Source organism: Pleurodeles waltl, chromosome 5, assembly GCF_031143425.1.
Source record: "Pleurodeles waltl isolate 20211129_DDA chromosome 5, aPleWal1.hap1.20221129, whole genome shotgun sequence".
Lineage (NCBI taxonomy): Eukaryota > Metazoa > Chordata > Amphibia > Caudata > Salamandridae > Pleurodeles > Pleurodeles waltl.
In genome coordinates this window covers 625729746-625755431 of record NC_090444.1, presented here as the reverse complement: position 1 = coordinate 625755431, position 25686 = coordinate 625729746, and the positions used below count along the sequence as shown (strand labels likewise).

Sequence of the window (25686 nt, the reverse complement as noted above, 5' to 3'; positions counted from 1 at the left end):
AAATTCATCTGTTCACTAAGCCCTCTCTCTAGGGTGGTAGCTCAGTGTAGTATTGGTTTGCAACATACTTACCTCCTTGTTGGCCCCTTTCTCCAGGATGAAGAATAATTTTACGAGTGGTTTGTGACAAAGTGGCCTGTCTGTTTAGACCTCTCTACTGGGTGGGTGTTGTAGTGGTTTGTGTAAAATTGACTTCTGCATTAAAATCTCTTTCCAGGTTGATGAATGGTGGTGTTGTGGTTTGTGCTAGACTAGCCTGTATGCTTAGAATTCTTACTTTGGTCATTAGTACTTAGAGTAGTGGTTTAGAAGAGACAGGACTATCCACTGAGAACTCTCTCCAGGGCAATAAGTGAGTTTATTAGTTGATAAGGTTATTGTGAGCTTTCTGCTGTACGTCTCTCACCTATCTACTTATTAAAAAAAAAAAAAAAAAAGTACTTTATGGCGCATATTGAAGTTTACTTTGTTGGATGATGCCATTTGAGAGGTCATCAGAGATGTCACTGACAATGTCATGAGTGATGTGATACGGGAGGTCATAAGCAGTGCATTGCGGGGGCGTACGTTATAGTCAGCTCAGGTAACTATAAATGCTGAATTTCTATGATCTTTTATGTGTGATATCTGAACCTAACTATAACATCCCTGTACCATTTGTTTTTTTCAGTGAACTTCTAACGGTTTTATAGCCATTTCCCAACTATAACATCTCTGTAACCTCTGCTTTTTTTGTGAAATTGTTTCTAATAAAAGATATAAATTGTACTACAATGTGACCCATAAGTTTAATATACATTTTTACAAGTTTATAAATTATATACATATATATATATATATATATATATATATATATACACACACATACAGTTTTTAAAAATATATAAACATATATATAATTTATATAAAATAAATAAAATGTATTCACACATTTATTCTTATATCTTTAAAAAAAAAAAATAATAAGGTAAGGTAACTTATGTAGGGCCTCATTGTGAGGCTGTTGGTATTGAGGCCACCAACCTTGCGGTGGTGGTTGGACCCTCCCACACTCCAGGCGGTCTGACCTCCACTTTACGACCCTGGCGGTCAGACAGCCAAGGGACCACTGTCCCTACCAGGAACATGGTTCCTGATGGGCTGACAGCGTTCGGAGTCATGCTCAGCCACAGCGGCACTAAGTTCAGCACCACCACACTGATCAAGAGTCCAGTTTATGTTACTTGTAATGAGGTCTGTAGTTTTTCTATAAATGTGAGGAACGAGATCTTTCTTTAATTCATTTTATGGATCGGCAAATCACTGCAAATTTGACAAGGAAGCCCGTACGAGTACTCTATGGTTAATAGTTCCTGCAACAAAAATGCAACAGATTTGACAAAATGTTAAATATGAATATATGATATAAAGGCCCCATAAAATTGAACATTTACACCAGAGAAACCCACAGCTTAATATTTGGAAGCCTATCTGTTTTTCACAACATGCATTTATTTTATGAATTTGACAAATTTGCGGCTCATTACATGCTTAAAAGAAAAAAGAAAAAAAAAAAGAAATGGACAATTTCTTGCCCATGAGGGGTTCCTCCCAGACTCCTCCATCAGTCCCATGGTGTCAAAGTACCTCTACCCTGATCCCTTGTATCACTTTTAAATTTTATTTTCCTCCTTTGGAAAAGAGTCCATATGCACAAAACGGTGGCTAAAACATTCTTCTCAGGTTGCGGCAAGCCGATCATGGCATTGCTGTTGGCACGTGGATCCACGGTGTTTCAAAGTCGCTAGATATATATTTAAATATATACACTCTTTGTAAACCAGGATCTGGTTTTCTGCCAAATTTGGTGCAATTCTATTCAGCAGTTTGCGCTGTAGTCCCGTCTAAAATCCCTATTGGTAATTGCATGGGGGAAAATGTGTTTTGGAACCCCCTACCCTTTGTCTCGGCCCACTGCTTGACAGATCACCCTACCAGACAGCAGCTGAAGTGACTGGCAAACTAGTTTTGAAAATTTCATGAAGATTCAAACGCAGCCATAGTTATTAAGAACAAAAATGGTCTTTCTCTGGAAAATGGGTCCTGAATGTATCTACCTCCTGTGACCGCCAGCAGGAGATTTTATATATATTCACTGAAAAAAGAGGTTACAGGGATATTATAATTAGGAAATAGGATTTAAAAAAATCCTTAAAAATTCACTAAAACAAAGGTTACGGGGATGTTATAGTTAGGTTCAGATTTTACACAAACAAACCATAGAAATTCAGCAGTTATACTTATATGAATATATAAAATTGACATCCATTTTATATCACGCCCTATGTGGATCTATTCAAATATAGAATTGGTCCATGCTTGGACTAGAACATTACATTTTGATATTCATCTACAATGAGTTAATTATCAAAATGAGGTCTCCTTGAACACTTATTACATTAGAATTCAGTTTTCTTCTAGGACACACCCATATTTTTGGGAGGTGAAAATCAAAGTCTATGTTTTTAAAATGCTTTTAGTACATACTTGTTCCATGGTTTGTTGCCATGTCAATCAACTGCTGTTTCATCTGTCTCTCCAGCCTGTGGAACGAAGTAAAATGCTCCTTGAGAATCTCAGAATAGTCAACCATCAGTCAATCACCAGTCCTACAACAGTTCATGCAAACGTTTGCCTCAAATTAACAGTTATAGTGCTTATTTTATATGAGTTGCCACAGCAATTAGTACAAGTAAAAAGTACTGTGTTCTTTTGGCACTGTTATTAATAGCGACTTGGACAGATTCCCAATGGCATGTAAGGCACTTAATTTAAGAGTACATACACAAGTATTCCAGTAGTACTACTACCTATAATTTTAAATGCTTTTATTAATCAGCCTCATTGCATTTTGTACAAAATTAAACAGTTAATTTTTTTTTAATTTTCCAGCATCTGATTAAAATGTATCTTTTGGTCTTTACAACAATTAAGTTACAAGTTACAAACTAAGACTGATATCTCAAGAATATATTTTCATCATTAGCGTGTGATGCTGTATGCAGAGTGTGAGGAACCATACAGTTCGATTGACAATGCCGGATATGCAGTTTTAAAAATGGCACTGCTTTATTTTAAATTCCACTATTTGAAAACACACCCATTTAACTGTGACTTTCTTAGCCATCATTGAACATATAGAAGTATATCAACCCACAAGTGACTAGCACACTGCAGAAATAAACCCTTCCATAATAGTCAGTGACAGATTACAGATGTTGTTAAACTCACCATTGCATCTGGATATAATATGCGTTGTTGGGACCGAACGGATTATCCAACTAATAATCCTTATTTGTTTTGGAGATTACAGGTATTTGCCCTTATGTGACCACCTTTCCAAATCCAGATTTATCAGATTTTTGATTATTATATAAATAACTCAAATATTTAAAAATTAATATTTCTGGACTGGTTCATACTCATTAACAAGGTGGAGGCAGAATGTGTTGGTCAGTTGATTTCATGGTCACAACTACTTTCTAAATTATTTAATTAACAAAAATTAATATCTCAATGAAAAACCTTAAGAGGATTCAGACAGTCTTAGAGATCACTTTTTCACTCACTCATTTAACTTTATTTCGGTGTGTAAAAACAAACCATTAAAGTACAATATACAACAAAGAAAGAAAGGACTTCTAAAAGCACGGAGGTAATAATGAAATAAAAAAGGTAAAAGTACAGTTAAAAGGGGCAAGACAGGTTTTAAAAACAAACAAGAAATAAGCAGTCAGATAAACATCACTTAATATAATGAAAAACAATACTCAAAAATGAAAATAATTCTCTAAATCAGCACTAGTTAAAAAATATAATACACAAATATCTGAATACTGTGGAGCAATCCCACATCCAATTTGCTAAATATAAATAGATAAGTCTAAAAATTAGTTCCCCACTCTTGCTCCTTGAAATTGCTGAACTCAGATATCATAATAATACAAGAATTTTCCCCTTTTTCCCCCCATTAAAAAAAACTGTCTGGGTGGATGATTTTCGCTTTAAAATTCTCACGGCATAAAATAAGGGAACAGTTCCATAGGTCTATAAATAATCCATAAGGACCCAAGCCAAGATCCATGTCCTGTGCAAAAAATGCTACAGTCATTCATCCAAGTCAGATAAATATACATAAATAATACTAGACAATAACTACACCAATTTATCCCTTAAACTTGCTAATCTCAACCTCCAGATAGACTCGAAAAAAACTTGCCACTGGTAGAGCTATCTTGACGGACGGGTCGCTTTTTAAAATTCTCTCAGCATGGAGGCAGGATCTAACTCCTAATTGTTTAAAAAGCGGGATGAGCCAAAGTGCTCTTGGTTTGTGATATGCTTGACAGTGGAAGAAAACGTGTGAAACAGTTTCTGCACTTTTACAACCCATCGGGCAACCTTTAGATCTATTAGTTGAACTGGACCATTTGTACGTAAGGCAGCGCAAGGGGAGGGACCCAATCCTAAACCTGATAAAGAGGGCACGAGCAAATGGAGATAACTTTGCATCCAAAAAGGGCTCAAATTCATAATGGCATTTAACAAGCAAAAAATTGTCGGACATGGACAATGGAATAGAACCAGCAAATTGTCCAACCTGAACATAATGCCAATAAGCATCCTTTAACAGCTGTGCAGCATTTTTAGGAATAGAAATAGGATCATGCCAATAGGAGCCTAACCCCAGATGGGAAAAAGATTGTTCAATGAATACACACCATTTAGGTTTAATACTAAAATCACGGGCCACCACATTTAGGAGGCCACACCGAAAAGGGGTTAGGGCATCAGTTGTCCACAGCCGAATCCAAAACAGCAGGGGCCTTAGGGCCGCAATCTGTGAGATTGAGAAAAGATTTAGGTCCAGATGAATGGGCAAGGATGGGGTACTAGATGGAACCTTTAGCATCATTTTTAAAAACTGGTTTTCCGCGCTAGCCAGATTCGCCAGATTACAATGGCCCCAAAGTTCGGCTCCATATAGGGCGGCCCCCCTAGCTTGAGCTTTGTATATTTCCAGTGCGGGAGATATTGCAAATTTCGGGGAACTAGAGGCAAATCTGACAATTCCACCCGCCCTCTGCTTCAGGCATAATAAAGATTTATGGCGCTGGGCATGCCAAAGATGTGAATCTTCCACTTTGATACCTAAATAATCAAAAGGTACCCACCCTTTCCAAAGGGTCATCATCTAAATATACAGGCCTCTTCATTTTTTCCCTGCTATCTCCAAAAAACAGTATTTTGTTTTTGCTGAATTAATTGATAACCCATGGTCAGTGCAAAACTCCAGGAATCTGGAGAGCAGCCTAGAAAGGCCCATAGCAGTGCGTGATAGCAATAGGGTATCATCTGCAAACAGAAGACAGGGTATCTTCTGCCCGCCCAGGCTAGGGGCGTCACTTTGACAGTCTAAGAGATATGGCAAACAGGCATTAATAAACAAGAGAAACAAGGTGGGCGCCAAGACACAGCCTTGCCTCACGCCCCGTGTAGTTGGAAAAGCAGGGGTCAGATCGCCAATGGTACCCCAGCGGACTTTAGCACAATTATCAGAATAAAGGTCCTTGATAATATTAATCATGGAACCCGGAACACCGGTGGTACTAAGGACCTCCCAAAGCTTGGCACGCGGGACCAGGTCAAACGCAGGCTTCAAGTCAACAAAGGCCACAAATAGGTGGCCTTTGTCTGCATCTACGGTCTTCCACTTGATGGTGGTGAATCGGAAGATCTGACCGATAGTGCTGATCTTGTCCCTAAATCCTGCCTGGAGATGGCTTAAGACCTGATTTTTCATTATCCATTGTTTTAATCTAGTTAGCAACTGATACGAAAAGATTTTCTGCAAGTTGTCTAATAGACTGATAGGCCTATAATTCCCAGGGGAGCTCTTGTCTCCTTTTTTATGAACGGGGACAATAATCGCCATCTTCCACGAGAGCGGATAGGATCGAGATGCCATGGCAGTGTTTGATACCCTGTTTATATAACGGGTCCACACAGATAGATCTGATTTGTACAGATCAGAGGGAATACCATCTTGGCCAGGGGCCCTACCAGATCTTTGCGCGCAAATTGCCATCTCTGTTTCTTTTAGGGTGAAGGGTGGCATTTCAGGCTGGCACAGTGCATTATCTATGGGAGTATCATAAAGCTCCGTCCGAGAGCCGTACAGTTCACGAAAATAAGAGAGCCAGGTTCCTGGGTCGATATGGCATTCAGTAGTGGATGACAGGCCTGGGTCGCTACGAGCAACCAAAATCCAAAAGAGCTTGGCGTCGCAAGAGCTAGCAGCCTCCGCCAGACACTCCCATAAATGCTCCTCATATTTGAGTTTTGATAGAGTGAGAGTAGACACATAGTTCTTTCTCGCATGTGTAATGTTGTCCCGATTCTTTGCCTTTAAGGCTTCAGATAGAAGATACTTGGCCACCCGGCACTCTTTGTCAAACCATTTGCACCTAGGAGCAGAAGATTTAGTTTGGGATTTGGAAGGTTTAGTGAAAAGCTCCTTAAGTTCCGCAAAAAAACCCACATGGGCGGACAAAATTTCTGAAGGAGATAATGCAATGGAGTCCTCAAAAAGTTGGTGACGGCTCATCATAATGCCAAGCTTATGGTTTAGTAAGTCAGATTTCAAAAATGAGGGCCACTTTACTGCAAGCTTATTAGTGGAAAGTTTTGACAGAACACTTCGGCCAGCCAAACCAGCGGGTAGATCAAACAGGGCTACGTTATATGCAATTTGCAAGGGGGCGTGGTCACTAGTGCGGGAAGACCCACCTCTACATTAGTTATGAAATGCCAGACTCGTAAGTCCAAGATGACATAATCCAAGCAGCTACTATAATTACCTCTGAAAAAAGTAGGCCTAGCAGGGTTATCATTTGGAAATCGGCCATTTCCAAAACGGAGGCCATAGGTAAGTGCGAGGTCTATTATCTGAGACACCCTAGGGGAAGGAGTGAGTGGCGTAGGATGAAGTTGGAGCGGGGGATGTTCCACACTACGTCCTCATCCGGAGTGGATCACTTTTTCCTTTTGGACATAACGAGATCAAATATTTTCAAAATGATTTTCTTCAAATTGCTTATTGATCATAAAAGTTGATATGTTGACTAACTACATTTGGAAATCTATTTTATAAAACACTTGAATCACATATTGGAAGAAGCCGTATTAAATGGAGGATCAGTTAATTTATTGAATGGTATACAGTTTAGCTTGTGTCCAGAAGGACCATCGATCAAGTTCTGTATTCTTTGTGAACTGATTTTGAATGTAATTTTCTTCTTACTTTTTTGATGTGTCCCCTATGAAGATTGCAACGCCAAAAAATAAATCTAGAGTTTACAATACTATGTTTTTATCCTAATTAATTGACAAATGTTAATAGTAAAACCAGTGTTGGCATCAGTTGATGTAATCAGTTCTACTGATGATCAGAAGAATACTTAACATAAATGAACAATGAATGATTGATGGCAAGAGTATGTCAAATTCTACTGCAAAACTAAACTTTTTTGTTCAAATGTTTTGTTTGGATGCCTCCTATTTTATATGTATATTGATTTATTGGACAGCGTAGGAGGGCCGCAAATGCCTCAATATGTCCACAAGTTTATGGTAAGGCATACTATATTAAATGAAAAACATAAATCACATTTCAACACTCTAAACAAAATTTAGTCTAAAATTAATGGACGTCTTCCCTTCATGTTTCCGTTCAATGATTCATTTGTTTTTTGGTGATCTCCTCTTGGCATGCCAGGATGCTACATTACTAAATTTGTCCGCAGTTACCACTGCTCACCAGATTCCAATGCAGTTTTAAAAAGAATATATGCGGTAGGGTTCCCTTCCCTGCCCCAACCCCCATTGCATCTTCTAATGAGCTTACACAACAGATACAGATACACATGAATTTCCAGTACTTGGAATCACTGTCAACCGCATTTATGTTTGTGGAAACATTATATTGGGAGGGGCTTAGGGGAGGGGAAACAACAAGAGTTTGGAATTCAGACTTCTCATATTTTAATCATTACCGTAATTGGTGTTAGAAAAGTGGCCCGGCTTTTCAATAAAATGCAGTCTTGGTGCAGTGGGATATGTGGAAACCACATGTTCTCTGCACATTCTTAGTTTGCCTCCTATTTAGGACTTGAAGCACCTGTTATATTCCACCTTGTGAGAAAACAAGCTTTTTTCAGTCAAACTCACCCTCACCCCCCAGTTTTTGCCCCTTTTTTGGATTACTAGCTGCTGGGTTTTGACTTTGAGAGTACACTGAGGCCTCAGTGCTAGTGCTCACTCCCTTCCTAAAGTGTTCTATTGAATTGGGTACCCCAAACTGGCATGTGCTGACTTACTTACAAGTCCCTAGTACCCAGGTACGAAGGGCATGCAAGGCTGGCTGTCATCACAAGAGTTGCAGCTCTGGTTGGGACACTGTGAGTGGCAAAGCGAAAACATGACTTTCAGCTGCCACTGCAGACTAAAAAGGCTGTGCATGCACTACACACACAACTTTGCCATTGCTACTAATGTCAAAGTTCACTAGTCCCTTAACAATATATGTAAGTCTCTTCCAAGGTAGGACTATGAAGCCCTATGGCAAGAAGCTGTACACTGTTAAGACAGACAAGTATTTCCTGATATATCTATACAGAAAAACCCTTAAGTGTTGGTGCTTGCTGAAGACAGTTAAGTAGCCTTCCAAGGTAATTGCAGAGTTAACGGCTGACACTCCAATGTGTCTAACTTCTAACAGAGGCTACCTAACCTTGTTGTGTAAGGTATCAAATTAAAGGGGACATCAAGTGTTACTCAATGGTGCAGTCGATATTTATGTCCAATTTAATACTGTCCACTTTTGCGAAAGTTGCCATACTTTGATCCACCTAGTGCGTGTTAGTCCAAAAGGCAAGCATCGAAGGGTGATGCAGCCTGTGAAGTGCTGCTGTGACAACACTCCAGCACAGGAAGCCATTTGTTTCCCGTAGGTAGGGTTGAGCCAGGGCCAAGGACGATGCACTGTGGGATAGCCAGATGCCACACATCTCTGGAAATGTGTCACCAGGGAGGAGGGGGATCTACTAGCCCATTGGTTAGTGGCCATGTTGTCCCTTTGGGGTACTTTACTGGGATATAACGAGACGTTCTTACTCACAGGATTTGGACCAAGGACGAGAAGACCATTCTGCACCCATGGGAAGCGCACAAAGAGGCTGCGATGTTGGAACAACTGCACCTGCTGTACTTTGGGCTGGTGGATTTTGGACCGTGTTCTGCGTGCCTGGCTTGGGGAAAAGTTGATTCCCAGCCCCAACCTGAAGCAGAGGCTCCAAGGGTCAGTGGGCTGGCACTCGGGACATTAAAGCTAGAAAAGTCCAGATCGCATTCCTGGGAGCCACTGCAGCGGTTTTGCCGCTACTGGATGCCGGGCAATTTGACGGACAATTTGGGAATAGCCAGAAGTTGCACCAAAGTCTGTTGGGCCCATGGGTGTTAGTTGTAACTGGATTCATCCACCCCAAGGGAAACAAGCCCTCACCATAGGTTTGCATTGGAACCGCTGAGTTGCAAGAACTAAAGGTCTGCATTGGCAGCCCTTTGACCCCTGCATAGAGGACTTTTTGGGATCCTGAGATCTGTGGCCGGAGTGGCCCCCACTCACCTGTGTATCGAGTACTTCACCAGATATCACCCCCATGGACTGCACAGGATCTGGAGCATCCACTGAGTATCCTTAATCCTGTATCCCTCAGCAGGAGGATCACTCCATAGAAGTCAATGATGGTTATCCTGTAAAGTTTGGAACTCACTTCAAAGGCACTTTGGTGGCCAGGTAACTGCCCAAAGTTTCCTTTTCAGACTACTAGACCTCTGTCCTGTTGGATTTGGTCACCCAACCCAGATCAGAGTCACAGAACTCAGTATTTCAAACTTTTACAAAGTTTCCCAAAGTTTGCAAAGTTATGACTTGTGACTTGTGCTTGGTGTTAACTTTTTTAATGGTTTTAAAATTCATACCTCTGGAATCCTCTGGTGGATTTTAGTCATTAAGGACCCTAAACATTCACAACAATATACTCTAGTTTTATAAATTGTTGTCATTTCTCTTTCCTGTGTGGTGACTTTCTTATTTCATTGTTTGGTACTGTTAAATGTTTTACACATTATTCCTTTGCTAAGCCTTGCCACTCCGTGCCATAGCTACTAAAAGGTTGAGCAAATAACTCTGGCTGGACCCAATTTAAGTGTACTGCACGACACGGCCACAACCTTGCCACATAGTACACCCATTTTACTACACTCCTTGGTTAACTTTTTTTTTGTCATGCCTCCACTGAGGTGGCAGATTCCTGCAAATAATCATAATCACTAGGGCAGAGGGCCAAAGGATGGGGAAGAAATCCTAGTGATGAAGAGGCTGTGGAACAGGTGGTTCATTAGGCGAGATAGAAGGGAAGAGTGAGAAAGGAGGAGGGGTGGAAGAAAGAGGAGTGGGGTGAAGAAAATGAGGGAGAAGGACGAGGAAAGAATGAGGATGAGACGCGCACTGAGGATGATAGATGAGAAAGCAGGAGAGAGATGACAGAAAAATGAGAGAGTGAGGAGAAAAGGAATAAGCAAGGAAATGGAAGAGAAGAGAAGGTGGGCAGAAAGGAATGAGGGAGGGGAGAGAACAGAACAAGCAAAGTGGATGGATGATGAGATGAGTTAGAAGAGGATTTGGAAAAATGAACTGGGAAGGAGAGTAGAGAGAAGGGGGAAGAAAAGGAAGAGACAATAGAGGAGGGGAGTGATGAACAACAGATGTGGGAGAATGTGAAATCAGCAGAGAATGAAGGAATTAAATATACATAGAGAGCTAGTAAGAAGGAAGTATAAAAATAGGGAAGGAAAGGAAAGGGGTAGAGCGCGAAATAGGCTAGAAAGAAAAGTGAGGGATATGAACACATTTGGAAAGGAGAGAGATTACATGAGAGACAGCATTTAAAGAGAAATAAGTGAATAGAGGGAAAATGTGGAGGATAAAGAGAAGAAGATAAGGGAGTGAGAGAGAATAAGAGGGATAAACAGTCCTAAAACGACTTATTCTAAAGAGAAAGACACATTTCTCCAAAAGCTAAGAGGACAGCTCAGAGACCTTCATTTTCTCAAACGTTCCCATTACGTGAACTTAAAACGTTTATAGGGACATGCAGAATACATGTTAATATCTTAATTAAATCTGAAGGTAATTTAGGGCCTCATTATGACCCTGGCAGTCACCAGACCACTAGGGTCACGGTCGTATCACTGCCAAAGCGGCCGTCTGACCGTGACATTATGACCGTGGCGAAAGTGCGATGGTCGGAACTCCGGCACCGTCAGGTTGCCACCAGTCGACAGCCTGGTGGTCTCGTGAGTTATAATCCGCTAGGGCAGTGCTGTGTGTAGTGGTGCCCTGGGGATTACGTGTCCCCTTTCCACCAGCCTTTGCATGGCAGTAGCCAGGCCACGCAAAGGCTGGCGGACAGGGGGTCCCGAGGCCATGGGGGCCCCTGCACTGCCCATGCACTTGGCATGTGCCATGCAGGGGCCCCCAAGGACAGCCCTGTTGTGCTTTTCACAGCCCAAATTATGGGCAGTGGAAAGCGTGACGGGTGCTGCTGCACCCGCCGCACCGCCCCATTGGCGTCGGCTCGATTACAAGCCAACGTCAGTGTTAAAGCCCTGTTCACTGCAGGGCCAGTGGCGTGTTGACTGTACGAGTTTGCAGGGTGGCCTCCGAAATGTTCTTTGTTTTGCTCAAAACATGGTTGAAATAAAAAGCCTTTAAGGGGGCAAAAATTAGTGCATCATTGTTAGAGAGAAAGTCAGAGTGCTTATCGAAGGCTTTTGTACATCTTCGGCATCAGTAATATTCCGTTTTTATAAAGCACTTGCCTTAAATGGACACGGGGCACATGGCCGGCCCCCTGTGTTTTCTGAACCGTGTTTTCGCCAAGCAGCAATCTGTAATGAGATTTATCTGCTTGCTATAACAATCTGCAAATCTGAAGAGAAACGACCCCCTCCATTGAACATTTCTGGTGCTGCATATAAATACTATTTTTGTGCAGAGGTTTGACAGCATCATAATTTGCATATTCGTCCAAAAAGGGTAAGATTATGTAATAGATTACGGCATTAAAGAGATTAATGTGACATTTTAAACATAAGGGGTTCCGGAAGGCCGTTTCTAATTGAAAGCTGCTAATTTGTTAACCTTTTAATCAATAGAAATATAGTCTCATCAAATGTCTACACCTCTGTTTAAGAAGAGGCATTTTAGCCACATCATCGTCCCTGCATTGGCTCCTGATAAATCACTTGGCGTCGTCATTGACCAGAATCTCAATCTGGATGATTCCATTTCTAAAACGACTAAATTTGCCTCTTTCCCGCTTTATCCACTCGAGAAACAGAAACCATCAAACCTGCACTTCAGAATCACAGTACTGCCACTTGTTCTCACACGTATAGATGGGCATAATGCAGTGCTGGCTGGCCTTCCCAAAACTGTTACTGGTCAGAACTATATCCATGCTGCTGCCTGGCTTGTCAAGGGAGCCAGCAATGTGGACATGACTATTCCCATATTAAGACAAGTTTTGCGGCTCTCCCTCGAAGCAAGAACAGACCTTAACACCTTGTGTGTAACCCGAAATGCTATCCACACCGAACCACTCTCAAAGTCCAAAAAATCCAAAAAGTAAACATCAGAACAGCTCTTTTCTTGCTTTTCACAGAGAGAATGGAACTTAATTCATGGCCACGTCAGACTTACCTATACTGTATCTACTGGCTTTTCAGAAGACACTAATCTGCACCCCTTCAGACTATTCCTCACTGGCTAATTCCTTCATCTGTTCTCTGCTTCGTCCCCCTTTCTATTGTTGGTATGTTCTGTGTTAGGCTAACATGTTTCTTTTTAAAGCAAACTGCTTCTCTTGGGAGACGTCCGTGCTATAGGAGTAGGACAAATAAAAAAAAGTAACAAAATACTTAATGGGAGGGGCAGAAACAAAATTGACAAGCTGGTACACGAATCAAAAGCAGGCAAATTAGTGTCAGAAAAGCAATCCAATGGTAAGCAGCGGACAGGCTCCAAGCCCCTCTGTGTTCTAGGAAAGCCGCCACATGGCTCACACCAGACAGCGCAGGCACTGTCTAGTAGGCTCATCCTAAAAATGCTGATTTATCTAGATAACTTGTCGTAGTCTCAAGTTATCTACTCATAATGAACCACAAACCCCACTGGAGTTGATAACGACAACTCCCACGTTTACACGAGCCTGTGTATGTTAACCACAAGGTGACAACTATTTCAGGTGCACTCAGAGGCTGATCCACTAGTTAAGGAATCACACAGAACTCTTTCAGCAATAGCCTTTCCTCCTGTAAGTATTTTAAAACCTGGCATAGGTCTGTCTAGAATGCAACTCAAGCCATTTTTAATAACGCACCCTTCCCAATACTATACTCAAGAACTGGTCACAATAGTTGTATGATGTAACGACTACGTCTTTACCATGCATGGCTTTACCACGCATGCCTTTACAACTAATTTTGTGAAAGCAGGTTTGGTAAAGGAAAATGCATGGTAAATTCTCCCCCACCCAGCCCCCTGCACCCGACACCATACTCCAAACCCCCCCATTAAAATGACCCCTTCTACCCCCTGCCCTGAGCCCTAAACGTCCGCCCTACCCTGCCCTACAACCCGCCCTGTCCTAAATACTACTGACCCCCACCCCACCCTAAACCCTAAAACCTACCCTGTCCTAAACACTACCCCACCCGGTCCTAAAAACTACCCTGATCCCCCGCCCTAAACCCTAAAATCTACGATTTCCTAAAACCTACCCTCCCTCTCCCCAAAACCTACCCTAATTTTGTTGTTAAAGCATGTTTGGTAAAGGAACATGTGTGGTAAAGTCTCCCCAACCCTGCCCCCTACACCTGACACCATACTCCAAACTGCCCAAGTCCTTAAAACAATCCCTTACACCCCCTTCCCTGAGCCCTAAACCCCGTCTTACCCTGCCCTTAAAACTACTGACCCCCACTGCACCCTAAACCCTACCCTGTTCGAAACACTACCCCACCCTGTCTGAAAAACTACCCTGACCCCCCCACCCTAACCCTGAACCCTAAAACCCCCCCCTGTCCGAAGCAATACCTCACTGTCCTAAAAACTAACCTGACCCCGCCCTAAACCCTAAAATCAACCTTGTCCTAAAACCTACCCTGTCCTAAAAACTACCCTTCCCCCTCCCAAAACCTACCCTAGAAACCAGCCCACCCTGTCCTAAAAACTACCCCGGCACCCCCACCCAAAACCTGAACCCTAAAAGCTACCCAACCCCATCCTAAAAACTACCCTAAACCCCCCACCTTTACCCCAAAAGCTACCCTTCCCTGTCCTAAAACCTACCCCGCACTGTTCTAAAAACTATCCCGACCCCCGTCCTAAACCCTAAAACCTACCCTACCCTAAAAATTATTCTAACTTCCCCCACACCCCATCAAACCCAGCCCCCCTTATGTGTCTCTCCTCTGGTCACTGCTCCTTCCTGTTCTGTCCGGACTGCTCTCTTTTCCGTTACCACGCACATACATGGTAAAAGCAGCGTGCTAAACGCATGCATAGTAAACACATTTGCGTGGTAATGGCAGCGTGGTCAATGCATAGCATTGACCGCATTGTTAGTGATGTTTCCCAGTCACAACGTACCCGACTGGAATTCGAGCTCGGGTAAAGTTCCATATTAGTGACTCTGGTTCAGCATTAATGCTATAACTAGATTAGGAAACAAAAAGTACAGCAATGCTTTAAATCGGATAAAAAAATGATTCAGTGAGGGAGGTTAAAAAAAAAATGGGTGAGGCCTATAAATAAATTGGATTAAACGCCCACAAGAATCTTGTGCTCGATAAATTCATACAAAGGATCTCAGACTAATAACTGGATCGTGCTGCAATTTATTTTTTAAAATGTGTGGCAAGAAAAGTCTGGAGTTTACAAAGCTAATAGCTCTAACTCAAGCAAATGCGAGACCCATTGCATTGAAAATGCTTGTTTTTTTGTTTTAATCTCCTCCGATTAAGGCAGTGTAAAATGCTGAAGGAGCGTTCTTGGACCTTGTGGTGATTCGGCATATTATTTTAACTTAATGGGAATCGTCCTGGATTCCCAATATTTTTGCTCCAACGGTTTATTATCATGAGTCATTGTTGCTTTGGGATCTAGATATCAATCTTGTAAAGAGAATATTTAATATTTAAGTTGCAATAGTGTATGTGTGACCATGTGCACCTGTGATGCTATTCATTGTGTTTGACCAATGACTTTGTGTTTCACCACTGCGCAAATTAGTTGCTCAATGTTCACCAGTAGCACATTATATGTTTTGCTCAGTTTATCTGCCTATTGGCTTTGACATTGCATTAACCATTACATTCTGTATTCTGTCTATTGGCTTTGACATGCTGTATTCAGTTCAGCTGCCTATTGGCTTTGATAGTTCAGCTCAGCTGCCTATTGGTTTTGACATGATATTAGACATTACATTTTGTATTCAGCTTAGCTGCCTATTGGCTTTGACATGATATTAGACATTGCATTTTGTATTCAGCTCAGCTGCCTATTGGCTTTGACATGACATTAGACATTACATTTGATATTTAGGTTAGCTGCCTATTGCCTTTAACGTGGAGTTAGACATTGCAGTTGAGAATCCAAGCTGTATTTTTCCAAGCTGTGTTTTTCCACAAGATGAACCAAGCTGTTTTCTTCGCACAGCAGACTAGACATGATAAGAGAGTACATTTGGTGTTTTCCTTTCTGCTCAGGCTTGGGAAGAGGAGAAGTCTAGGAGATCTGGCCAGTCTCCAAAGGCTTGCATAGTTTTCCCGAGTCTGAGAGGCGGGGGCACGCTTTTGTAAGGATGACTCTGGGATTCAGAGATTTAGATTCGAATCTGCTTGACTTCGGGCTGGAACTTGGTGCCAGTTGCCAGTCTCCCGTGTGGGTATATAATCTCTTTCTCGCAGTTGACCGGAGTCATCAACTTGCAGACCCCAGAAAGATGAAGCTGTAAATAGTTTCTCACACGGTGAAGTATTTGTTTTGCTTTGCATTATATATATAACCTGCTGTGTACATTGCAACTGAGAAGTACTGTGATATATTTTGTTTTCATTGCTGCAATACTTTTACTCATTTGAACGTGTGCTTGAAATCTATTAATTTGTCTCTCTAGAACTTGTGGGTGGGGTAGAATTAACAACAATAAAGGTCTTCTTAGAACTCAGAAGTGCATTCCAGATATGTTCTGTAAGCTCTGATACGAGATAAGTAGGAAAGCAGAACAGCACCTTGAAACCCACTAATGCCATTGGACAGTAAGTGTCCTACCACATCCTCTTATTGATTTAAGACCACAGTATGCAGAGATACAACTGGAATTTTATTTAGGCTGTAGAGTATGAGTGACTTTCTAAAGCTCTTTCCCCTCTGTTATGCTAAAGCAGGTTTCGTAATTAGAAATTATTAATAAATGCTTATGTATTTTGAATAATGAAATATGTAGAAAATGAATAAGAGAAAAATAATACACGTTTGAAAATCTGACATTGAAGAATGGCCACCAGTGTTCACGAAATGAACTAATTGATGGTTAACGCTTATGAAATATTGAAAATGTACTAGACTAATGTAGTAATATGCCATATTAAGGGTTATGAAGTACGTTCTAGCTTATTAATTGTGGCCTTAACTTAGAAAGTGTCTTGGCCTAGTTGCCGGGCCTCATGCAGAAGCTGTATTTGTTAGCGTTTAATACAAATGCTGACAGAGTAAACTGTAAAATGTTCATTGTCTTGTTAAAAGTGCTTAGCAGAAGCTTTCCATAAGAACCAACTAACAGGAGACCGTGTCCTTAAAAATTTAACAAGCTGTGTGTAATGTGTGTGAGAAGTACTTTCACAGGACGCGAAAAATGAAGACACTGACTGGAGAGGAAGATGCAACAAATTTGTTACCTGACGAGCCGTATGATAAGGACATCTTTGTGTGAAGAGAGAAATATTATAATTCATAGATTTGATATAGAAGAATTATTGGGTAGAGTAATAACGTACGATTAATTGACCAATAGGGAATTAGGGGATAGCTTAGGTGACTTTGATATAATAACGCAACAGAGGAGAATTATTCAGACGATGAGACTAGAGAGAGATTTTAGAGAATTACTGCGATATTGAGAGAAGGAGAGACTCAAAATTCTGTCATTGGACTCATACTCCCTGACTTAGAGCCTGATGCTTTGCTGATCCATTGATGACCTGAAGATGAAGACTGATTCTACTTGCTGACCCATACCGTGGATAGGTAGATATGACAATTGCATTTTTATGCCTTTCCTTTCTAGGTACCAACTGCGCTGTCTTAATAGTTTTCCCTAGTTAGATGTTTTTCCAAAATTTGTGTTCTAAATTGTTTTACATGAAGCCCCACATGCTGATGCTCATCTGGGTTAGTTGAGGCTATTCACATGACTACTGACAAATTGCAGGGACAAATAGTTGACTAGCTATCTTGCTGAATTTTATGTATCATATATTGCTATTGCAGCTGACTACGATTGATCTGCACCATTGCTTTAGAATGTGTAGCGATTTAAACTTTGATTAGACTGTGTTTCTTCCATCGTTTTGGCCAACCAGTATTATTTTTATATGCATTTCATTTGATATTGAGATTAATCTACATGACTTTAGCACTAATATAAGGTAAATAAACTTACTAAACTTTTACTAAAGGGTGTGGTTATTCATGGCTGAGAGGTCATGGTGTGTGATAGTTACTGACTCCATTGATTATTGATTTGACTAATGATTATTGCATATTGATTGATTCTGTTCTGGAGCTATGGTAAGACAATCTTGAATGACTCAAAAGGTTCATCGACCTATACGCGTCTCCTTGTAAGTTTACTTATTAAGATCTGACGTGTTAACAGTTACAATAGACTGAGTTTGATTTTATATACTGGTACACCTTACCTTTTAGTACAATAAAATGATATACATGTTCAGTGAAAAAGCTGAGGGTTAAATCTTTGCTATAATTAGAAACATTTCATTTATTCTTTATATAAAAAACAAACAAACTATACAACCAATAGTAATTCTAAAGTTGTAGATATAACTTATATTTAGAATTTACGCACCACCATCAAATTACTATATATCACGCACCTCTGTTACTCCATCCCCTAAGTTATAAACGTTCATTATTGTCCCACAAATTAAAACAATATTTATTGCTAATTTACAAAATGTTGCTTTGGCCAAGTCAGTCAGCTCTAAAATGCCATTAAACTAGGGTGACCTGGTGTCCCGAAGTTGCCAAAACAGTCACAGTTCTTGATCCTCGTCCCGGCACATTTTACTAAATCCAGCACTTACCCCAGTTTTTTGAGAGAGGGGAGGTTGAGCAAATGTTCATATGTTTCAGTGCAGGATTAGGTACCAGCCTTATCAGAAAACAATTTAATTAGCACTTACAATAGTCTGTGTAAAAGTTGTATTTAACTTATTTCCCATGGTGCATCAGTATCTGTGTTCCTACATTGGAGATTGTAGTCCTACTTTTATTTTTGTGAAATGGCCCAGTTTGCAGTTTTAAAAATATGGCCAGAGCTTTCTAGAAAGTGCCACTGTGATCATCACTGGGCCAATAAACATCAAAAGATTTACAAATGTAAACAAGTGATAAATCTTACCCTTGTTTCGATGATTATTCTGTGTTAAAGCAACATTCACGTTGCACTACCACAGATTTTTTCTATGCAAACATGCTGCAAATCAATTGCAAAAGGCAGAAGCAAATATTAATTGCTGCTTGACGCTGCAGAGAGAATTGTCCGAGAACTTCACTGCTACACGTGAAACACTGCATAATTTAAAAAAGTATTTATGGCAGGCTAAAATGGCTTGACATCCCAAACACACAAAATTCGGATGTTCCCCTCAAAAACATTCATTCTTACCACCCGTGTATTTTGTTGTTAGTTTCTGGCGTCCTCTTCCCCTCAGTCTCCTTCTGCAGTATAGTAGGCACCTCTGAGCTCCATGGCAGAAAAATAATCTAAAGGTTTAGCCCCCCCAAAAAAGGGTTTTAATTCCCTGCTCTTGAGGGATAAGGTTTCACCAGACAGACCCATATCCAAAGAGGTGGGGGAGGGGCAGAGGAGAATGGGAGGAAGAGCGAGAGAGCAAATTAAAACAAGTAGGACTTTCTGGTTCCAACCACTAGATGATGGAATAAGCACAACATGTTAATCTAGAAAAAAAATAATGCTACAAAACCTTACTTGTCCCTTTTATTCTAGGTGGATCACCAACAGTTTACCCCAAGCTTAAGTATTGTCCACTTGTCTGTTGGTAGGGCCTGTCAAAGACTGAGACCTCTAGTAATACTTCTTTCCATCAATTTCCTAGAAAAGATTGCCCATCCCACCATGTCTACGGCAGTAGGGATGGGAAAAATGCAGAACAGAAGGGTGTAATTTTTTTCTCCCCTTAATTGTTTCCCATTATGGGGAGGGTGATCACAACCATTTCAGAACCCTGTTTTTTTTTTTTTTTTTTTAACTTGTGAGAAAATCCCCATTCCCAATCAGATATGGGAGTCAGGAGCTACTTGCCAAAATTGTCTTCACAAGCACATGAGAGCTATCTGAGTTGTTACTTCTTTCATCATTTTATAACTGGGAAGAAAGTAGAACCTTTCCATGATCCAGGAATGAAATCGTAGTTACTATTTTTTCAAAATAATGGGGAAAAATAGGGGCCCCACCACTTGCCACATTTCTGTTTCATATGCAAAGCATTCAATGTACAGTCTGGTCCATGCACTCAAGACAAATAATTTTCCCATCACTGCAAATAATCCAGCTTCAGTTACCAGAAAATATTGGTATTTCTCAGCATACTGCTAGATTGTGCAAAGTTATTTTAGTGAATAACATAAAGGATTATAGGTGGTAAATGAGAGTATTGGAGATTTTTTCATGGAGGGGTTGTGAGGGGCATCAAATTTAATCTTGAAGCTCAAGTTGTCTATTATGGCGTCTGTTTTTACTGTTTACCTCTCTATCATGTTATGCTATGTATGACCCCCAACATCATCTGCCCCTGCTTTTATCTGCTAAGCAAGGGCAGATGAATAATGGAGGTGACCTCGATTACAAAGACTTCCCTCCATTTTCCAAATGTGACAAAAGTGGGATCCTGCCACTCACCTTCACCAAGCTCTATGCCTTCACTTCCCTCCCAAAGTTGTGCCCTCTGCTTTTGAGCAGAGCAAAGAGCCAGCTCCAGACTGACAGGTCTCAGTCAGCTATGTTCAGAGCAGATTGGAATTCCTTCTTGATGTAGCAATAGGAGGAAACCATTTTTGCTTCCTGTTGCTTCATTATAGTGATGACCAAATGTAAAACCTGGCATTCAGGATAGTGGCTCTCAGTAAGAAACATGAATAATAAGTCCATTTAACTTCCTCCACAAGAGGATCTATGGGATTCTTTCACTCCACTCATTATCAATGCCCAAGTCCTCTTCCCTTGCATGCCTCCTTTTCACAACATCCATCTTTTACTCCAATTTAACTTACTTTGTAGTTCTTTGTTTTGCTTCAGTTTTCCCTTAACATTAGTGGCAAATCAGCCATTTGTTTTCCTGCTCCTTCTTTAGTTTACATAATATTCTTACATGTATATTGCTATTCTTTCTGGCAGCCTCATCAAACCTAGATTAGATCTTACTAGCCAATTTTTTTTTAGACAGGTTAGATATTTAGCCATACATTAAATGTAACAGTGATACATCCTGTCCAACCCCATTAGATTTTTGACCTTCAATAGTCATAGAGATCAGATTCCAATACCTAGAATTTTATCTAGATTATCATCCCTCCATATTGATTTCATCAACACTCGCAGGGCCCTACCATTTATAGGTGGTGTTCTCATTCACGTTTGCTCATCGTTAAACCTATCAGAATTAGGTTGGTCTTCCACCAAATGATTTTCCTTTACTCCTCCTGTTTTGCTGGAAATGTGTTTGGCTTTAAGGACTCTGTGTACTTTACCACTGCTAACCAGTGCTAAAGTATTTGTGATAATTCCTTAGAACATGGTGCCTTTGGCTTACACCCAATTGGCACATTTAATTTACTCATAAGTCCCTAGTCAAGTGATACTATGGCCCGTATTTATACTCTGTTTGCGCCGGATTTGCGTCAGTTTTTTTTTTTTTTTACACAAATTTGGCGCAAACTTAACTCCATATTCATACTTTGGCGCTAGACATGCCTTGCGCTAATAACATGCAAGGTAGGCATTCCCGTGCAAAAAATGACTACGGCATGTGCGCCTTACTTATCCTCCAGTGTCCAAATGACGGACAGGAGGAGGTGGGTCTAAAAAACATGGCGCCCAGCCGGATTTGCGCCGTTTTTTAATGCCTGGCTCCGGACATGCGTTAAGAGACCTGTGGACTCATTTCCATGATGGGAGACCATGGAAGAAGTCCACAGGTGCCCTTCCCTTCACCCAGGGACACCCCTTGCCACCCTTGCCCATCCCAGGACGACACCCAGGAATGGGGGGAGGGGGACCCATCCATGGTGAGTGCAGGTAAGTACATATATATATATATATATATATATATATATATTTTTTTTTTTTTTAAAGTGGCATGGGGGGCTTGACTTGGGCCCCCTTACATGCCACTGACAGAAGTCCCCTGGGCATGGCCATTGGGCAGGGGGGCATGACTCCTGTCTTTGCTAAGACTGGAGTCATTTCCATGGGGGTTGTGCACCAAAAAATGGCACAAGTCAGGTTAGAGACAATATTTTTGACTCTAACCTGACTTGCACCATTCTTTGGCGAATAACCCCCAGTCTTCCCTTCGCCTCCGCTGCCTGGTTACTGTAATTTATTTGGACGCTACCCAGGCCGCAGCGCCGGCTAACGTCATTCCATAAATAAGGCTCCCTGCTGGCGCATTGGAATGGCGTTAGCCGGCAGTAAACTTTTTGACGCTAATCTGCCCTAGGGCTGATTTGCGTCAAAAAGTATAAATATGGGCCTGTGTACCTAGGGCCTGCAAATTAAATACTACTAGTTGACCTGCAGCATTCATTGTGCCACCCACTTCAGTAGCCCTTTAAAACACGTCTCAGGCCTGCCATTGCAGCCGTTGTGTAGTTTTAAACTGCCATTCTGACCAGGCAAAATAAACCTTTGCCAGGATTAAACCTGAGTTTTCACTACATATAAGCCACCCTGCGGGCAGGCCCTAAACAACCCTTAGGCAGGCACAGTATTTAAAAAGCTGGATATGTACTTTTATATTTTACATGTCTTGGTAGTGAAAACACATAGGTTTTTCACTACTGCAAGGCCCACTTCTCACATCTCAACATTATTGGGTCCTTGGGCCCAAAGACTGCCTTAGGCAACAGGTTTATCCTGGTCTTGGTGGACCATACCACCATATATCCAGGGGCTACACCTCAAGTCTGTGACTGCACCGATATTGGCTAGGGCCCGAATTGGATTTTTTTTACCAATGTGGGGTACCCCAAAGAGGTAGTGTTTGACAGGGGCACCAGCTTAATGCCTGCATACTTGAAGTCAATGTGGAATGAGTGTGGGGTGACTTAAGTTCTCCACACCCTATCACCCTCAAACCAATGGGCTTGTTGAGATTCAATAAAGTTGGAAGGACTTGGTTCTGGGCCAGCTTGAGCTTATGAGGCATAGGTGGGACATTCTCTTAGCATGCCTTCTTTTTGCCTACGGGAGGTGCCACAGGAGGGTGTTGGGTTTAACCCAGTTGAGCTCCTCTATGGCCTCCCTGTTAAGGGACCTCTCAATTTGGCAAGGAAGGGCAGAAGCAAGCTCCCACGAAGCACCCCTAGGATGTAGGCAACTACATGATGGCTCTACACAAGTAGATGCAGTGATTCTGGAGCAATGCCTCTGAAAGTCTTTAAGCCAGCCAGGAGTTGATGAAGTGATGAAACTCTGGTATGACCAGAAGGCTACCCTGGTAAAGTTTCAACCTGGGAGGAAAGTGTGGGTTATGGAGCCAGTACAGCATAAGGGTCTCAAAGCCCGTTGTTCAGGGCCCTATGAGGTAAAGGAGAGGTGAGGGGATGTCAACTACATGGTGGACCTCAAGATCCACAATAACCCCATAAGGGTACTCCATGTCAAATGCTTCAGCCCGCATTATGAGGGGTCTGAAGTCACTATGCTCTTGATGACAGACAGTGGGGTAGAAGAAAAAGAGTGAACATCTCTCCAACCTCCTATCTTCCAAGGAGCAGGATGGGTCAGTGGAAGGTGTCAACCTCTCCCCTACTCCGACCCTAGAACAGGAGAGAAGCTGTAGCCACTTACTAGGGCCCGTTTACCTCCCTGTTCTCTCTCAGCCCTGGGCTTTTACAGGCAAACTGACCATGTGAGGGCTAGCGTGAAGATGGAGGTCTCCAATTTGCTGGTATTTGGGGTGACTGAGTAATCTAGTTGTCCCTGGTCCAGCCCGGTGCTGCTGTCACCCCAAACCACCCATCCAGGTACCACCCCATAACTCAGGTTCTCTGTGAATTACAGGGGACTCAAATTAGTTACCAAAACTAATGCCTACCCCATCCCCGAAAGATGAGCTCATTGACATGTTAGGTGCTACCAAGTTACCGAGTACTTTTGATTTATTTGACATCTGGTTACTGGCCAGTTGCCCTGACTGAGGGGGCTAAAGAAAGGTCTGCTTCTACTACCCCAGAGGGCCATTTTCAATTTAGGGTAATACCCTTTGGGTTGAAGAATGCCCCTTACACCTTTAGAGGTTGGTGAGCAAGCTCCTGTCTGGGCTGGCAGCATTCAGTGCTGCCTATGTAAATGACATAGCTGTCTGCAGGTCCAACCAAGAAGACCACCTGTTTCGCTTCCAGGAGGTGCTTCAAATGCTGCAAAAGTCAGGCATGACTATCAGGGCCAGCAAGTGGCAGATACCTCAGGGTTTGGGGTGTATCAGGTACACCTGGTGAGCGAAGGAAAGGTGCATCCCCTCTAAGCCATGATTGAGGCTATCCTGGCCTATGAACACCCTAAAACTTGCACAGAAGTGAGGGCCTTTCTGGGCCTCACTGGATAGGAAGTTTGTCAAGGGATATGGTACCATAGTTGCTCCCTTGACCGAGCTGACTTCAAAGAAGCAGCCCAAGAATGTAATATGGACAGAGGCCTGCCAGAAGTCTTTGACTCCCTCAAAAGGAGGTCATGTGCAAGCCCCCTGACTTCTCCCAGGAATTCATCGAGCAGACAGATGCTCAGAGCATAGAATAGGTGTTATGGTATCACAGTTAACTGAGGAGGGCCTAGACCAACCTGTAGCCTTCATAAGTAGGTGACCAATTCCCAGGGAACAGAGATGGGTGCTACTGAAAGAGAAACCTTTGCTGTGGACTGGGCACTGAAGAAGCTGAGATCATACCTGCTTGGGAGTCATTTCCAGGTTCAGGCAGATCATAGGTCCCTCATATGGCTCATGCAAATGAGGGAGGAGAATCCCAAATTGGTGAGATGATCCACCTCACTACAGGGAATGGACTTTACAGTGAACACCTTCATGGGTCAGACCACTCCACTGCTGAAGGTCTGTCCATCTCCCTCCTTGATGAGAACCCCCTTGAAGATAGGTAGTTCTCCTCACTATCAGCCCAGCAGGCAGTGGGGGGAATGAGAACACACTAGACCGGGTCAGCCTTAGAGTGGTCTTCCCTTAAACGTTTTGCATTCATTCCTCCGTTTGCTGAAAATTCATTTTTGATGGCTTTGGGTCTCTGTGCACTTTACCACAGCTAACTAGTACTAAAGTGATTGTGCTCACTCTTTCAAATATGGTGTAATTGGATTACATCCAAGTCCCTCATCAAGGAGTGCTACATGTCCTCAGGTCCTGTACATTAAATGCTACTAGTGGGCCTGCAGCACTCAATGAGTCACTCACTTAAGTAGCCTTTTAAAACATGTCTCCGGCTTGCCATTGCAGCCTATGTGCAATTTTAAACTGCCATTTTGACATGGCAAAATAAACCTTTTGCCAGGCCTAAAACTTCCTTTTTAGTACACATAAGGCATCCCTAGGATAGGCCCTAAACAGCTCACAGGACAGGTAAAAAAAAGTTGGACATGTACTTTTAAGTGTCACATTTCCTTGTACTCAAAAGCTCCTACATTTGCTTTTCACTACTGCAAGGCTTACCTCTCCTAGAAGGTAAAACTGAGTCACTTATTACATTAATAAGCGATAACTTTTAATTGGTAACAGGTAGAAATGAGGTGTACCATCAAATGAATTGTAATATTAAGCTCTCTTTAAATGTAATGTAAGTCACAGTTCTGAAAATGCCACTTTTATAAAGCTGGCATTGCGTGTCCTAACCTTTTGGTGCCAGCAGCCTGTGTCACATTAGTAGGTGTGGGTGGCCTTTGTGTATTCCTCTCAGTATTACAACAGGGA

The 25686-nt window shown here is 41.9% G+C and overlaps 1 protein-coding gene across 3 annotated transcripts in view; it reads right to left on the bottom strand.

Annotated features, from left to right (window-relative positions):
• LOC138297291 (centromere protein H-like) overlaps window positions 1-25686 on the bottom strand; it is a 162747-nt gene that overhangs the window by 117493 nt on the left and 19568 nt on the right. For all 3 annotated transcript variants that reach the window (XM_069236729.1, XM_069236730.1, XM_069236731.1), the window contains exon 3: window positions 2527-2582. In XM_069236729.1, the coding sequence (XP_069092830.1) occupies window positions 2527-2582 (56 nt within the window). The remainder of the gene's footprint in view (window positions 1-2526; window positions 2583-25686) is intronic.